This window comes from Biomphalaria glabrata, chromosome 6, assembly GCF_947242115.1.
Source record: "Biomphalaria glabrata chromosome 6, xgBioGlab47.1, whole genome shotgun sequence".
Taxonomy (NCBI): Eukaryota; Metazoa; Mollusca; class Gastropoda; family Planorbidae; genus Biomphalaria; species Biomphalaria glabrata.
Genome location: NC_074716.1, coordinates 34,666,435 through 34,683,748, shown reverse-complemented (window position 1 = coordinate 34,683,748; position 17,314 = coordinate 34,666,435). Strand labels below are relative to the sequence as shown.

Here is a 17,314-nt window from a genome sequence, read left to right as displayed (position 1 = left end):
TTAACATCTTTATCTAATATTGCATAAGTCAAAGCCTGCACAAAGTATGAAGCACAATTTAACATTTTCTTCTTTCTTGGCATGCCACATAGAACAATGTGAAATATTCACTTGTTCAAACAAAATCTATTGATCCTGCATGTTATATAACCCTGAAGAGTCATGATTGTCAGATATTTCTTGTCTATGTATACTATGGCACTCTTGGTAAATTTCTTGTTCTACTGGACTCTAAAAAAAATAGAATTTTGTTTAGATATAATTTGTTGACATATTTGTTTCTTTTCTTATTGTTATGTAGTAAACCTCATTATATTGAGCTTCAAAGACAGTTTTGAATAAGTAATTCCACTAATGCTACTTTTTTTTTTATACCTAGCCATCAGCCCCTCTCCTTTTGTCCCCTAACCTGAATAGCAAAATGATTCCAGCTAAATTGTGTACCATGACCATTATATATATGACCCGTAAAATTTAAATTTTACCTTTAATAAGAATATAATTATTTATTATTTTATTTGCTACTTGTTTTCAAACTAGAGCAATTGCTAGTAGTAGACAGATTGATACTAGAGTAAGTAGATCTTGAATTAATAGAGCAACTTTCATCTAAGATAATGTGCAGTTTAGTTTTCAATACCTTCAACTTCTATTTCATTAAATATTAATGGCACTTTTACAAATAGTTTTCTTATTGTAAAAATATACTAATATCTTTGTAGTTAAAGGTATTTTATTTAATATATATAATAAGTAAGTTGTAAGTAACTCATATAATTTATGTAAGTAAAGTAATATAGTAAGTAAAGTACCCCTTTCAGACATTTTAATCTTTATGGCAGATGATTATTGAGGATCTCCCCAAATTACCCCAACTAACGTCAAGTACCCATTAGAGTTGAATGGACTTAGGTGTCCTGAAAATCCCAGAACTTAAGTAATCATCAAGATTTGAATCAGAGACCACTCAGACAAGTACTTTAGCACCAATCCACCACCAATTCATATATTTTACATTTAGTGTGTGGTGGATTTCTTATTTGAACATTTTCATTATAATAACACAATAATTAAATTTAAAAGATAGCAAATCTGTTGTATTTTTCTGGGACTTAAACATTTAAGTGGAAAGTGCCAGTTATGGTAAAAAAAAGTTTGTTTACACATGCTATCTCTAAAATTCTATGATCCACAATTAGAAATAAGGCTCTGAATTCTAAGTGATACTGCGTGTTTAAATTAAACAATATATTAATAACTTATTGCTCTTTCAAACATTCTGCAGAACTATATTATAAAAAAGCAGCATTTAGTTTTTGGTCATATTTATTAGGTTAGGTTGCTGAACAGAAAAATGTGTATGTGTAGCAATATTAAATAAAGCTCTGTTTTTGTTATATTTTCATAAAAAAAAAGCTTTCATTATAATTATATGAAATATAGCTTCAATTTTTTTTGTTTTGTTTCCCCACTAAGCTGCAGGAACGTCTAGCCAACCGTAGACCTTATTCCAGCACTGGTGGATCAGTAACAACAGTGACAACATCAACTATGTCAACTGTTACTGATAAAATTGGAGATAGGTTTGTATTGCTATTTGTGGTTCTTTTTTCAGAAATAACATTTGTACTCTTCGGTTTGTATAACAATTTTATGTAGCTAGCTTATACATAAATAACAGTGAAGTATTTGAAAAGTTTTTACTGCACTTAATATGGTTTGCTTATCAAAAAAATATCATTGAAGTATTCATAGTTTTATGTTGCACATATTTTGTTGAAGAACATATCAATAGCATTAAAATACATATATGCTTATACTGCACTTTATTTGATTAAAGGATTTAAATGTAATTTATAAATTGATTGCTTCTAGGGAAATGTATAAAAGTAGATGTATTAAAAATTAATCTCATGTATTAATATTTTTCTGTAAAATGTGGGTATTCTTTTACTAATTTTTTAATTCTGTGTGTGTGGACATTTATAGAATGTTCATTAAAATGCTAGATCCTGTAAAGCCTGTTTGCTGAGTCAAATAAAATGATTAGATTAGCACATTAGTCTTTTCAACCTGCAATCTGCTTTCAGTGAATTTCTAATTCATCATAGAGCCATTTGTGGGAGAAGGTATTCAATCTGTTTGAACATTTAATTCATTTTGTTAAGAAACGTTTAATATTATTTCAATTAAATTTATATTACACAAAAAATAATACAAATTACCAACAGGCATTTCACTATCATTGGAATAAATTGCATGCTTTTAAATTAAAAATCAACCAACACCACATATACTCATATATAAGACAAGCCCATATTTTATTGGATGGTATTTTGAATTAAAAAAAATAATTTTTTAAGAATTATGACACTATTCACAAAGAAGATGTTCAGAAATGATAAAATTTGATAGTTTTTATATAACTAACCAATCTGCACAAAAGAACAAAAAATGTGATAAGGAAAAAAAAATATGAGACATTCTGAATTGATGGTAGTTTCGAAGTCTGAACTATAACTTCTTGGTTCCTGGTCATTTCATCTTTGGTCATTTCATCCCCTGGTCATTTCATCCCCTTGACATTTCATCTGCTGGTCATTTCATCCTCTAATCTATCAAATATTAATTGTAAAAATTATGAAATTAGCAATATTTCATATATTTATCTTTATTTAATTGACAAAAAGAATTACACAATATCAAATAAGAATAGACTAAAACATCATTAAAAATAGAAAAATTTAATATAAAAATTGTTTTTGCTTGTAATTGAAGTCAGTAAAATAGGCTATTGATAGTAGATATAGAAAATGACCCATGGATTCTTATTGCTGTGCATTGTTTGTAATTTCTTGGCCAGTGTTGCGTATTTCTTGAAGTCAGCGTTTATAAGAATAAATATAACGTAAAGTCAGGGTTTGAAATGACTTGCTCATATTCATGAAAAACTGATTGACAAATCAAGATAAATTGGAAGACTGCCATCAGGAGATAAGTTATCAGCGGCATGATTATAAGTATTCTAATTGTTCTCATCTCTCAAAAGATTTTCACTACTTCCACCACATCTTGGCCTTTGATGATACATTATGAGCGCAGAGCATCATGATCATAATTATTCTAATCGTACTTCTATCTTTCAAAAAAATTTTCTTTACTTCCACCACACCTTACATCACCCAATGATCGCAGGATAATAACCTTAAGCAGAAACAATATAGTTAAATCACGCTTTACAATATATCTGCTTATTTACATCTATTATTGTATTTCTCAACAAGTTTGAAGAGAGTAGGGAGAACACTATAAACACTTTAATAACATGCCAAAAATATCAAAAAGTATTCTAAATAAACATATTTATGTATTAGATGAAATGAGGGCTTAAAAGCATAGCCTTAACAACACAATGACTAAGAAAAAATATTTAATTGGGGATCAAAGTGAAATGATAGGGGATGAAGTGACCTGGAATGAATGACCTGTCACCAACTCCCGATGTCATCACTGTGGAGAGTGTGGAAGGTCACTAGATATGTATGGAGGCTACGAGGCATTAGCCATTCAGCCCCTTTTCTTGCCAGAGCACTATGTGAAGAGTAGTCCTTCCTTCTCGAAACAATCTCAGATAAATATTAAAATAAAAACAACTGCCTGAAAAGTTATTTTCTGAATTTTATACTTATGGGTAAAACAAAAAGCATTTACATTGCTAATTTTGGTGCTAAAAAATTTGTAAATTCTATTAAACTTGATAAACAAATGCCACATGACATTTAAAAAAAAAGTTGAAAATCAAACCATGCTACATGGTAGAGATACGACTGGTGGCCTTTTTCTTATGAAATCTTAATCAAAAGTAATAACCTGGATTAAGGGTAGGACCATAATTATGCTACATCAATTTTAAAAATCATTTTGTTGCAAAACAAAAATGTTTGTACAGCATCTAAAATAACTATTTATTTAGTGAATAATAAGAGAAGTTGTATGGGTTACTGCCATTATTAGATCCAAGGTTATAGATCAATCAAAATTTTTAGTTTTGTAAGGGCATGCCTTTGTTACCGAATTAGGCCTTATTTATTTTTTAAAGCATGGTTGACTTTCATTTAATTTGAAAAATATTTTAATTAAATATCTATTTTCATGTTTCCTGAAAAATATTTGGATAGTCATAAATGTTTTTGCTTACTTTTTATAGAAATATTTAGGTTAAAGATTACATTTGAATATTGACATGTAGTGTGCACAGTAAATGTTTACCACTTGGTAATGCAAAAAAGTAGTCTGTGATTTTGCAGATAGTAACAAGCAACTTTCAATGTGGTTGAAATGGTTAACACTATTTACATATTTTTATTAACTTATTTCAAAGAAATTAAATTTTACATATGAATGAGTATATATGGTCATCTTTTATCGATTTAGTTTTATATTTCATTTTCAATAATCTAAGATTCTTATTTTTTTAGTTAAGTAGAAAATAAGTAAAGCTTAGCTTAATCCATATTTTTAGCACTAAAAAAGTCAAAACTATTCTGAATTGTGAGTCTTCTTTTGTTATTTTTTTTACAGATTGATTTCTTTTTAGTTTTAGTAAAATAACTGTAGCATACTTTCTTGCTGTGTCCATTGTTCGATTGATTGAACATATACTTTTATAATTCCTAGTTGAACTGATTAGCATGTGAGTGATGCAATTTAATGCATGTTCTATTTTTTTTTTATCTTGTGGATTTTGCTGTCAACATCTACTGGGTTATATAGAAACAGTTACACCTTTGGTCAGAACTACACAGGGCTCAGGACTAATCGCTTAAGCAACTATGTGCCATCTTACCAGGCACGACAACAAAGAGAAGCCAATGCAAACTCAGAAGACAAACAGGGTTTGTCAGAATTGGGTCGTTTACGAGATCGTAATTCACTAACTGGGTTGAGCAGTACTAGCAGTTCTCCCTCCCCAATTCCTGCCAGTTCCGCTACAACTTCACCTAGTACCAATATCAACTCACTGAACAGAAGGTGTGTACTGTCAACTAGAGGCACTTTAATAGTAGTACAAGAAAAATTCTCCTTATTACAGCTAAGTAAATTACACATAATATTGTTAGTTTCTTGACATGAAGTATTTATAAATGGTTTTAAATTACAATCAACATTTGTATTTTACTCCTTTTCTTCAAATCTATTTCTATAAATAACCAGCCTTTTTTCTATCCCTTCCTTTGTCACTATCTTGACCTCTTGCAACCCCACCCCTTGTCTTATCTCATGTCACTTAAATCCTTTTTTTCACTTAAATGTCCCCCTCTCCAAATTGTTTTTTTTTTCAGTAAGAAGCATACAAAAATTTATTTTTTTTCAAAACTTACCCCTGCCTCCTCTTTTTTTTCCAGTCCAAATACTTTGACATACATTTTACCACCTTGTCTTCCCATTTTAACTTTGTTGTGAAGAAGTGGGATAAAATTGTTTCAGTATTCAAGTCAATGGGAAAAATCTATATTGACTACTGTATGAGTGACATGTCATTGTCTTTATCAGATTATAATATGAAAATTATATATATATATATATATATATATTATAATTAATATTAACTCAAATGAAGCAACTGAATTTTGGTAAATAGTGATGCTGGTAAAAACAGTTCTTAAATAGAAACTTAATATTCCTGTATAAGTTACTATGTATTAGTTTTCTTTCTTTTGTTTGAACAAGTAGCTTGCTTGGTAAAAAATTTTCTGACTTTACTGGGCATGTAATCATATGATCAACTGTTTCCTTCAACAGTTGCTTAATTTTAACATCTTTTTTTAACAAATGCATTAATTTTTTTTTTTCTTTCTTCTTTTTTTTTTTTAATTTTGCAAATAGAAATTTTCAACTATATTTTTTTTTTTTATTTAACAAAAAGATGTAAACTTTCAGGTCTTTTGAGCCACCAAAAAGAGATGAAGAAACAGAAACGCAACGCAAAGCTCGTGCTAAACATGCTCGACAAACTCGTAGATCAACACAGGTATTTTGAAAGACTTATGGCATGACGATTGTTTAGCAATTGTAATGGATATATTTCATTGAGATTTAGGCCTACTTGATTTAAACCTTTCTGTTTAGGGTGTTAGTTTAGAGGATATTGAAAAAGCTGAAGAAGTGCTACGTTCAAATGATCCATTGAATCCCACATCTACCTACACATCTACATCCAGAACTTCAGTTAGTACCAAAGATAATGGAGTTGTAAGTAATGGTCAAAGTGTCACAACTGGCATTGCTACCACTACTACCACAACCAATTCTTCTTGTGATAACCCTACTAAAGAAGATTCTTCTGTTATCTCAGGATATCGATTGCGCACAAGTGAAGATAAAAGTGATGTAAGTTTTTTGTTATTATTTTTTTAAAAAATGTAGCTTCCCTTTTTGTTAACAGCTGATATCAATGCCTAAAGCAGCACATTTTACTTGATTGGAAATTCTTTTTATGCAGTATATTAAATGAACATTGTTTCTGTCATTGTGTCTGCTTCCTCTTTACCTCAGTTTTTCTTCAGTACCCATTACTTTGTTCCATCATCTTAAAAATCTCCTTATGTCTTGAGACCAGTCTGTTTGCTGTAGACAATGATGGCCCACTCTAGGTCAACTGGCTGGTCATATTGAGCTACCAGCATGGGTCATCGACCTATGCTGGTGGAGAGTGTCTAGAGCAGTGGTCTTCAACGGGGGCGATATCGTCCCCTAGGGGGCGTTTTCGAGATTTTGGGGGGCGCTGAGAGCCAAAGGGGCGGTAGGGGGGCGCTGGGCACAAAATGGGGCGGTAAGGGGGCGCTGGGCTTAAAGGCGGAAAGAAGAAACTTAAGGTGCTCTGAAACAAAACAAATTAAAAAATTCTTCAACATTAAAGCTGGGAAACTAAATATAGACAAAGTATAGTTAACTTGTTTCTAATTTCAGAACAGAAACAGCGTTAGAAATTGAGTTCGGGAATCCCATTTTCTATTTTAAAATTCTTACTCTTTTGTTATGATCAGAGAGTATCTATTGTCCTTGAATCTTTCACGTATAAATTTTACTGCAAATACTGATTATATCAGCAAAAAAAGGGCAGCAAAGATTACGACTACTAAGAAAACTGTCCTCGTTTAATGTTAGCGAAAAGGCCTTGGCTATGTTTTATCACGCTCACATCTGCAATATTTTAAGTTTCAATATCACTGCCTGGTATGGCAATCTGAGCATTAAAAATAAAAATAAACTTAATAGAATCCTAAATGCTGCTGGCAAAATCATTGGCAAAAAACAAACCCCATTTGGGCAGTTGTTTGAGACAAACATTTCTAAAAAAGCTAACAAGATCCTCGAAATAAAGAATCACCCTTTGCGTCAGGATTTTGTGATTTTACCATCACAAAAGAGATACAAGACACCGATAGCAAAGACAAACAGACACAAACACTCTTTTGTTCCCCTGGCAATCAAATCATTAAATAAGAACAATCTGGTATAAACTTTGTCACATGTAAATTATGAGTGAGTCTGGTGTGAATGTACACTTTGGTTTCTTATAGTTATAATGTTTTTTGTTTGGTGTAATGCACAAATTGTAAGACAAATTTCCTTACTGATAATAAAGATTATTATTATTATTATTATTATTAAACGTTTAAGATTTGATCAACAAAGTAGGTAATACTTATAATACGCCTTTTAGATTATAATTTATTTTATCTACATATGTTAATATATTGATATGTAAAAGTTAATTGCAAAAAACATTAAAGGTAACATTTAATAGAATAATTTAACTTTTTAAAAACAAAAAACATTGATAAAATGTTGTTACGAAAACTCACTGGTATGTCTTGTAATATTTCCTTGAGATTTAGTGAATTGCCACTAGAAAAAAAGTAAGTTCTACTTTGATGGAATTTTCAGATGAGGTTGTGAAACCAAGTCGGCTTCACGAACATATAGCAATATCCAAAAATAAATTAAGAATATTCTTCAACAATTATAAAAATCTACAATTAAAACAATATTAAAAACAAAAAACGGCAAAGCAGGATATGTTTTAATGGCTTTTTAGAAAAATGCATAGTTTTTTAAAAATTCGTATGATATTGTTGAAAAATTGATTAAAACTAAATTTATTTTAAAACATATGTAACACAAGAAGACTTTTTTTCTGTTAGAATTGAAATATTATTTCAAAATTGTCTAGTTATGTAGCTTATGAGGACATATAGGAAACCATCAGTGGTTGGACGCTACAATGACTTCATAGGTAATATAGAATAAAGAACAAATCTATTCACTATTCACATTGTGAGTTATGATACACAAGAAAAGTTAAGCCCGCAATTTCATTTCTATTGGAATCTAATTATAAAACTGTAAATAAAATACAAACCCATGCCGAAAATAAGCGCATCTTTCAACAGTTTTATGAAACAAATGATAAAAAAGGTGTTAGACTCTTGTTGTAAAATGAAGTTCGCTGGATTTCGAAAGGGGTTTGTTAATTGTTATGGCTCGTTTTTTTAAGCTCTTAAATAATTTTCTTTTTTTTTTAGAAACGTGAAGATTCAACGTTTGGCGATGACTTAAAGCAGGCTAAAAAAAAAATTGTTTAACATGGTAGGCATCTAACACAAATGAATGAAACCAACTTCCGACTTCTAGGAAAGAAATTGACTTTTATTGATAATATCATTTTCTTCTTTTATCGAGATATTAAATCTATTTTAAAGAGTTTTACAATCTCACATAATTTGTTTGTTAACAAATGAATTACTGCCCAAGGACACCGATATCTATCCTATTCCCATAACAATACTCTATGAAGAAATTAAGATTCGCTTCTAAAATTTAGAAAAAAAATATATAAATGACAATTATTAAACATCTGTTACTGACGTTCAAATTGAGTTGCATGAAAAAAATAGATTTACAAAACTATGTCTTCAGTAAAAAGAATGTAAACATAGGAGGCACACAGTGGCGTAGCTAGGGTGGGGGTAAGGGAAAATTGAAAATCCCCTGGGCCCTATTTAAGGGAGGGGCCCAAATTAGTGCTTTTTTAATTAATTAAATTAAATATTACGCAAAATGCAGCGGCCCCCAAAAATATCAAGCCTCCTGGACCCCAAACGATGGAAATTCCTAGCTACGTCCCTGGAGGCACAACAGAGATGAGGCTGCATTTAAATGTTTCAGTAAAATTCCAAAACTGTGGTTGAAATTGGAATTATGTTTTAGCTTTTTAGTAAACATGGTTAACCTAGATTTAGTGCTTAACAAAGTTAATGAATAAGCAAAGAAATAGACAGGATGTAGCGACTAGAGGAGCCCTTCGCCTTGCTTTGGCTAAATTAAAGCTGGAAATTTCTAATATTGTCAGACCGCAGGGGACACAAGGTTCCCATTAGCTTAATTTCATTTTGTAGTGAATTCTGCAATAATAATATTTATATTGAAATATAAAACTAAATTTACAATTAAACCTAAAAACAGTAGGCCCTAATATTCAAAAAATTAAAAGGAGACTTTTCTTAGGATTTGAAAGAAAGTCTTTACAATTAATTTTTGTGTGTAATCACTGCAAATTATTTGACACAATTTTTGCATAATGATAATATTGGCTGTTATTGCTTTTAATTCCGAAGATTACGGCTGAGTCCACTGTTTCACATAACTACGTTAACCCAACTGGGACCTACATATTTTCCTGAATTTTTATGCAGACAAAGCAGTTGTATGCTGGCTTTTCTTTGAGTATCAAATGTTTGTCTCGCAGCTTTTGTAAGAGCTCTCGAACTGTTTCTCTCAGAGGCTATCTGCTGCCAGTTACTTTCGTCTATGCCAGTGAGAGCGAAATGGCGCCTGAATGCCTGAATAAATCTTTATAGCGCTAACGGGGTAGGGGGGCACCTATGTAACTCAGTCCTCCTTAAAGTTCGTCAGACATAGGCCAAGGAGTTCACAACAATCGCCTTTGGCATGCGGTCGTCTCCCAAGCAGGATAAGTGTTATTGACAGCATAAAAATTAATAGATAGATGATATTTTGTTCAAATTTGCCTTCTCACGCTTCTTTATAACTGTTTTTCTTAGAGGGGGGCGCTGGCGGATTTTTTTAAAGAAAAAATTCGAAAAGGGGGCGGTAGGCCAAAAAAAGTTGAAGACCCCTGGTCTAGAGGGTCATTCAGGGAGCTATTGTATTGGACACATTCCTGATGCAGCTGCTGACTGAGTGTAGCCCAGGTGCACTCATTATGGATATCCAAATGGCTTGTCTCCTTGTGGACTCTGGCGGGTGGGGAGCACAGGTGCTGAATAGAAATAATGGAAAATAAGAAAACTCCCCAAAAACTACTTGCCCCAGATGTAAGTCTGAGCAATAAATGAAGAAAAAAAGGAGAACACAAGAGGCCATCATTTCTGGTGGTAAAAGAGGCTAAGGGAACACCTTCCCTGCTTTGTGAGGAATTCCTAAGCGACATGAAATTCCAGGTTCTAGTGGGAAACTCCGCTTTTGGAACCAGGGCGTACTTTAGGGCAGCATTCTTTCAGTAGCTCTATTACAACTATGTCTAAAAAAAATCCAAAATTGGATAAAACTATTAGCAGGAATTTCTGTAATCCATCCAGACCCTTATTTATTTTTAGAATTAAAATACTGACTGGGGAGCTGACAGAGATACCTTCTGAAATAAATTGGCTGCAATCCTTTGTATAGTTTTGAAATAGCAGAGAGGCAAAGAGAGACCTCAATGAAGTAGTGTCAGGAATCCAATTTCCCTTCCCAGACCTGTGACAGTTTATAACTTCTGTTACCTACCGAGAGTGGCAGGATCGATGGGACCCACAATAAACTGAAACATATTGTGGTACATGTGAGGTGGCGGCAACCCACATATAATGGGCTGACATGACGTGGAAGCACGACCATGACTTAGAATTGGCCACACCTATATAACATTCCTTTGTACTGTGAAGAGAGGAGCCCCCACTGTGTTATAATTGCATCTTTAACCTCAGCCTCCTCTGCTGCCTCAGTTACCAGGATATTAGAGCAAACTTAAAAAATTCAAGCAACTTAAAAACACTGTTTGACTGTAGATCTTGGGAATGTACTTGGATTTACCTAGGTAGTAGGACTGACTGCTAAAATTTAAAAGAGTTGATATGATGAAAAATCATCTGTTTAGAAAAAAATATATATATCTTTTATATTCTGTGCTGTTCTGCACATTGCGCATCAAGCTGTCTCCACAAAGATCTGGCAATGTCTGTTGCCTCTTCTGAAGCCTGTGGAGTCTGGGAGCGTATGAGGCGCCCTGACCGCACTTCCCCGTGGTGGAGGCTGTCCAGGCCTGAGCAAGCTATTATAGCACAGTGCAGGACAGGCCACTGTCCTGTTGGCTCATATTTCTCGCGGCTATGGCCAAATTTTGATTCACGGTGCCCCCGCTGGGGGGAAGAAAAGGAAACCGTGCCTCATATTCTGTTTGACTGCCCCAGACTTGCTGATCTCCGTCTCGACAGGTCTGGGAAACCCAAAATTCTCGACCTGTATGGCGACATTTATGCACTACGCAAGACAGCAGGGTTTCTGTCCAGGGCTTTTGCAAGAGAGGATTTGAGCCTCTCAAGCCCTCACTCTAATGGAGTTTGATGATGCCTCTTCTGTGCCAAGTTATTCGAGGACATCGCTTTTCTCCTATTTGCCTCCATGTCATCGCATTTCTTGGTACGCGTAATTCATTTTGTCAGAGAACATGTTCCCCAGATCTCATGCGACGCTCTGTCACAACCTCACTTAGTGGTCGACTCCCAGTTCATCATAGGATTTCCTTGTTTGAGACCTGATCTCTACAACTGACTCCTAAAATCCAACTTAGCCTTTTTTGTTGAGACACATTTAGTCTTTTCTCCATTTTGGCAGATGACTTTTCATGTCTCATATGCGTACGTTGCTGTTGGGATGACGATTGTTTTAAGCTTGGCTTCTTTAAATAGGCTGCAGCCTTTGGAAAATTTTCCTGCCTTTTCTATTCAGCATGCTATGTCATGGTAGGTATCGCCACCGTTAGTTTTTGCCATCGTTAGTTATCATTCTGCCCAGGTATGTGAACTTGTCCAACTCTTCAAGCTCTGACTCACCAAGTCTAACAGGGGCACCCTTTGCCTTATATCCCACTCCCACAATTTTAGTCTTATCCAAGTTTATGCAGAAGCCAATTTTGTGTACCTTTCTATCTAGGCTCTCAGTCATTTCTTGTATGCATTTATTTATAAACCCAAGTAATGCAAAGTCATCGGCGAAGTCCAAGTTTATCATTTGATTCTTTTCACGCCATGGAATAATGAATTCATAGCTCTACTCATTATGCAGTCAATGGCTAGGAGGAAGAAGAATGGAGACAAGATGTACCCCTATCTCTCACCTGTTTCGATGCTAAAGAACTCTCTTGTTCCTTCTTCTGTTTTAATGCATCAACTAGAGTCACTGTATAGGTGTTATAGAATCTATATATATAATTGTAGTATTCACAGGTCACTAAATAGCAGAGCCGGACTTAACCATTGTGAACAAGAAGTTATGGAAAGAGAACAAGTAATCTACTCTGTATTCACCCTTCACTAAATAGCAGAGCGGACTTAACCATTGTGGGGCCCAGCTTGGGTAGGGATACAGAAGTGAAAATTAGGAGTTGGTATTAGAAAATATTTTCGTCTTTGCATTTTATTCATTCGTTACTACGCAAGAATTACTACACGAGCCTTGCGTGTAGTGAAGTCATATAGTATATCATGAGAATTCTGTTTCCTACATAGATTACGCTCATTAGCAAGAATACCAAATGTTGCAATCTCTCTTTGAGAATTGTTGACCTCAAGTAATTCTTCATTAGTTTGAGGCATGAGAAGCTTCTTTCACTAGATTCCACAATTACGGGTATTGCATAATGCTGTTTTTTTTAATTGTGCTTAGGATTGGCATTTTCCATATTGAATGACAACCCAAAATGACAAATTTTTGTCTATATATTTCAGAAGAGTTTTCAAAAGATTTTAATAATTTCTGGATATTTCCAGGACTTTTTTCGTATATTTTGCAATTTCAGGAGATTTCCAGGAGCTCCTGGTAAATCAGGAGGTCGCCATAAATCTGTTATCAGTTATAAAATGGTTTAATTTAATAATTATACACCTAGAATTAGCGAGGGTCCTATAAAAGTGCAGGGGGACGCATAGGTTGCAGTGGCCCTGCAAAATAACGGCGTATGCTATGCAGCCGGTCGACTAGTCTTGAAGAATTTTTCTGGGATGGACTCTATCAAACTCTTTCTTAAAGTCTACACAACTGATCGTTAGCCATTGTTGGTATTCAAGACTTCTATGATATTTCATAGATCGAAGATCTGCTCTGCACATGATCTGCCTCTTTGGAAGCCTGCTTGCTCTTCTTTGACCCTCTCATCTATAGACCGTTGAAGCCTCTCAACAGAACACTGCTGAAAAGTTTGCCCCATCTAGTTGTTGCAATCTGTCAAGTTGCCTTTTATAAGGAAGCTTTATAATTACTCCTTTTTGCATATCCTCAGGAACTTTAGAAGTTTGCCAATAGAGATTTAATAATCATTCTGTCAACACTATCCCCCGTGTTTTAGCATTTCTGCTGAGACCATGTCAAGCTTTGGTTCTTTGTTGTTCTTTAGGAAGGCCATGGTAACCTTTTCTGTTGTAATTGAAATTATCTTGACCTTGAGATCATTGTCGAAACAGGGGTCCTTGAATGTGTAAATAAGGTCTGGTGACGGTTGGTTGAGGGTTTTACCCATCTTGCATCCTGTTCTTATTTCGTTATCAAAGTTTTGCCTTGTTTTTTTTTTTTTTTTTTTATTGATGCTCTGTGTCCACTCTGTGCTCCAGTGCCAGTGAGGTTTTGGACGATATGATGGAGAGTCTTTTAGTCATATATATATATAAATATATTTACAATAAATTAATACTTAAACAGTAACTTTTGTATCTCTACTGTACTTATTGAATAGAAGAAAGAATCCTTGAAAAAATTGGGCACGACATGACCTAAATTGTGCCATAAAATCTAAATCTGTAGGATTAGGTTGATACATTAAACTCATATTACAAAAATAAATAATAAATAGTTTTCACTTATTCTGCTTAACATATATGTGAAGCAATAGAAAATCTGTTTTAAGAAATATTTCAAGACATGTTCTCTTTCAGGTTTTTTTTTTTTACATTTTTCCTATAACACTCTAACACGTAAAGATATATTGTTTTGATTTTTGTAATCTTTTCAAAACCATTATTATTATACTTAACTCTTTCAAATAAGTTTCTTGCTAAAAAGTTTCATAATTTTTTAAAACTATAAACTATTTTGGCAATGAGTCAGAATTATTAAAGCAAATTTTCTACCATAACTTATCTCTTGTAGATTATAGTTAAGACTAGAACTGACGCAAAATAGTGCTGTGAGATTTATAACAAACAATATAAAGCGTAAGAAATAATTATTTTCTCTTTTGAAGGAACGTCTGGAATTAATAAATTACAATTTAAACCTGTTTGTAACTTAAGTTTATTCCAGCTGCCATGTTTAGGAGTGGAATTCCTAATTTTTACAAAGCTTTTATCAGCTAACTCTGTATGGTAAAAAGTTTATACAAGTTATTTCTCCCACACCCAATCTTGTATCAAGCTGAAATTTTGCACAATTATTTCTTTTACCTGACAACACAAGAATCAATTTAAAAAATAAACCTATTAGCTAATTAATATAATTGTACTTGCCTGAAGTGGTGGTATAAGCTGAATTAGTCCCCTTTATAGGTTGTTGTCTGAGGCTTAGTGGACACAAACATGAAAATAGAAACAATCTTCCATGTTCATAAGCTATTCGCTAGCAGAGTGGTAACCGTGTTGGTTTGGGAAGCCTGAGAAGGCTTTGGCCCACTTTGAATTCAGGCCGTTCACTTTTAAAATAATAAATACATTTACAAAAGGATCACCTACATATCGCTTTCATCCCCCCCCCCTTTCCAAGTGGTCCAGACAAATGATAGGATTATAGCGTATTAAGAAAGTTGAAAGCATGAAATTGCACTAAACAAAAACAATTGGTAAAAATATTTATAATCGCACAGATTTATTATTGTTAGTCTAGATCTATTACAAACTTAATTACATGACTGATCCAATCTTTGTTTTAAAAAAAGTTTTTTTTTTATTTGCCTGTTTTCCTTTGTGTTAATGGGTATGTTTTTTTTAACTATCATAATTTACCCAATCAGGAAGCCAGCACCTTTTTGGATAAAATCGAATGAAAGCCTGGTCATTAACATATGAGTTTATGTTCAGAATGTTTTTAGACACACAGAAGTCTGTCCCTTCTCTTCATGTAGCTGTTGGGTCCAAAGGAATGACAAGTAACTGATACAGTTTGAGATCAGCAGCATCACATGTTCTGCCAGGATGTAGCATTTGTATTGCAAGCTGCCTAAAGGTCAAATCTTGATTTTTGGTTAAGGTTAATTGCATAAGCATTCCAATCTTTGCGTATAACCACAAGGCAGCAAAGGTTGAGACTTTTCCCTCTCCTGAATGGGTGGAAAACCAAAGCTAATGAGCCTCTTCTTCCTGAAGCTTACTGGTTAAAGTATTAGATGCTCGCCTTTACTCATTCTCCTGTCAGTGAAAACATTTCTGCCAGGCTCACTATCTGAGCCACACTTGAAGGCCAGGAGTTGGATTGTGGCCATTGGAAGTATTTTGTAGGTATTGAAGCACTACCACTAATGGAAATAACAAGAAGATAACAAGTGTAAAAAACAATGAAGATTTGTTTCGATTGGAAAAAAAATGAGGGTGTTAAAGTTGACAATATGGAAAAATTGAATGACGAACTTCAGGATATTGCCTTATACACATGCATGCTTAATTAAATCTTTCAACACTCTTAAACTTTTTGTGACAAGGAAGTAGAAAATGTCTTCTTTCTTCCTTTGGTAATTCTGCTCTTTTAGATATGAAATCTAAAGTTTGAAAGACTCTAGGACTTAGAAGTGCTCTTAAATATTTTCAATTCACCATTTGGTACATAAGGTGATTCATTCCAGGAAGTTATTCAGAATTGGCCATTCAAGTCAGTTTGGCCATTCAAGTCAGTTTTGTCCTAAGCAGCATTTTTTAACTTTAAGAAAAATTATGTATTTACTGTGAACAAACATCTATTTTTTTTTTGTCTGTGGAAAAAAAAAACGTTGATAGTGACTGAATGCAATTGGAGTACCGTCATGCAAATCACAACCATTATACTGAATCTTTTTTTCATAGGTGTGAATAATATTTAGCATGAATATTAATTGTCCTTTTGTTTGTGTTTTTCTTCATAATTATTATGATAACATTTATACTAGTCATTTGATTTGTGAAATTGTATTAGATTATAAGCTATTTTACTCGTATTGAAAAATGTAATATATGGGTTCTACAATGTGATTATATATTATGTTGTTAAAAGATTATAGGAAGAGTGCAGTCGTAGATGTAGGTATGCACACTTAGGTATGCAAACTTAGATGACATGTACATATTTAGTCACATCGCAGGCTAAGCTGTTTTCTGCTTAGACCCAATTCATGTTCTCTCATGTTTGTCAAGCACCTATTCAATGATAACTTACCTCTGAATGAAATACATTTATTAAATTTAGTGCATATGTCTGCCAACAATTCAGGAGAATAAATATGAATTTTTTTTGTTTAACTTTTAGGCTGTAGATTCACCAGTAACTAGAAGTTTTAGAAGAGCAAGGGAAGACAAAGATCTCACTTCCTCTTCAAATACATCTACAGATATTACTTCAAGTAAGTTTTTGTTTTCTATTTCTAGCCAATTTTTAACTTGGTGGTGTGCCAATTTTTTAATTGCATCATTATTGTGTCTAAATAAATGAAATATGTGTAACTAGTCTCTTACAAACAAAATTATTGTCATGTTTGTTTTTGTGTTGGTATTATTCATTTCAAACAATCATGTTGACTCACACATGGGCTATGACAGTTTTTCTCAGCCTTTCCCCCAAAACTTTATAAATACAAGCAAAGCCATGTTAGATGCTTCACTGTCACACTATATAATTTGGAACTAGTTTATAGTGACACCCACTAGCCTCTAGTCATCTATACCTATGCTGTTGATCATTGCCGGGGGTGGGGGTGGGGAGGTCAGGGGTCCCCCCCCCCTCCCCCATGGGTTGTAAG

The 17,314-nt window shown here is 33.5% G+C and overlaps 1 protein-coding gene across 16 annotated transcripts in view; it reads left to right on the top strand.

Moving 5' to 3' along the window:
• Positions 1-17,314, top strand: part of LOC106067201 (protein phosphatase 1 regulatory subunit 12C-like) — a 110,531-nt gene that overhangs the window by 34,486 nt on the left and 58,731 nt on the right. For 13 of the 16 annotated variants that reach the window (XM_056032727.1, XM_056032726.1, XM_056032736.1 and 10 more), the window contains 5 exons: positions 1,477-1,583; positions 4,774-5,031; positions 5,941-6,031; positions 6,130-6,390; positions 16,825-16,918. In XM_056032727.1, coding sequence (XP_055888702.1) covers positions 1,477-1,583; positions 4,774-5,031; positions 5,941-6,031; positions 6,130-6,390; positions 16,825-16,918 — 811 coding nt within the window. The remainder of the gene's footprint in view (positions 1-1,476; positions 1,584-4,773; positions 5,032-5,940; positions 6,032-6,129; positions 6,391-16,824; positions 16,919-17,314) is intronic. The other 3 variants (XM_056032739.1, XM_056032737.1, XM_056032733.1) reach the window with 1 other exon arrangement.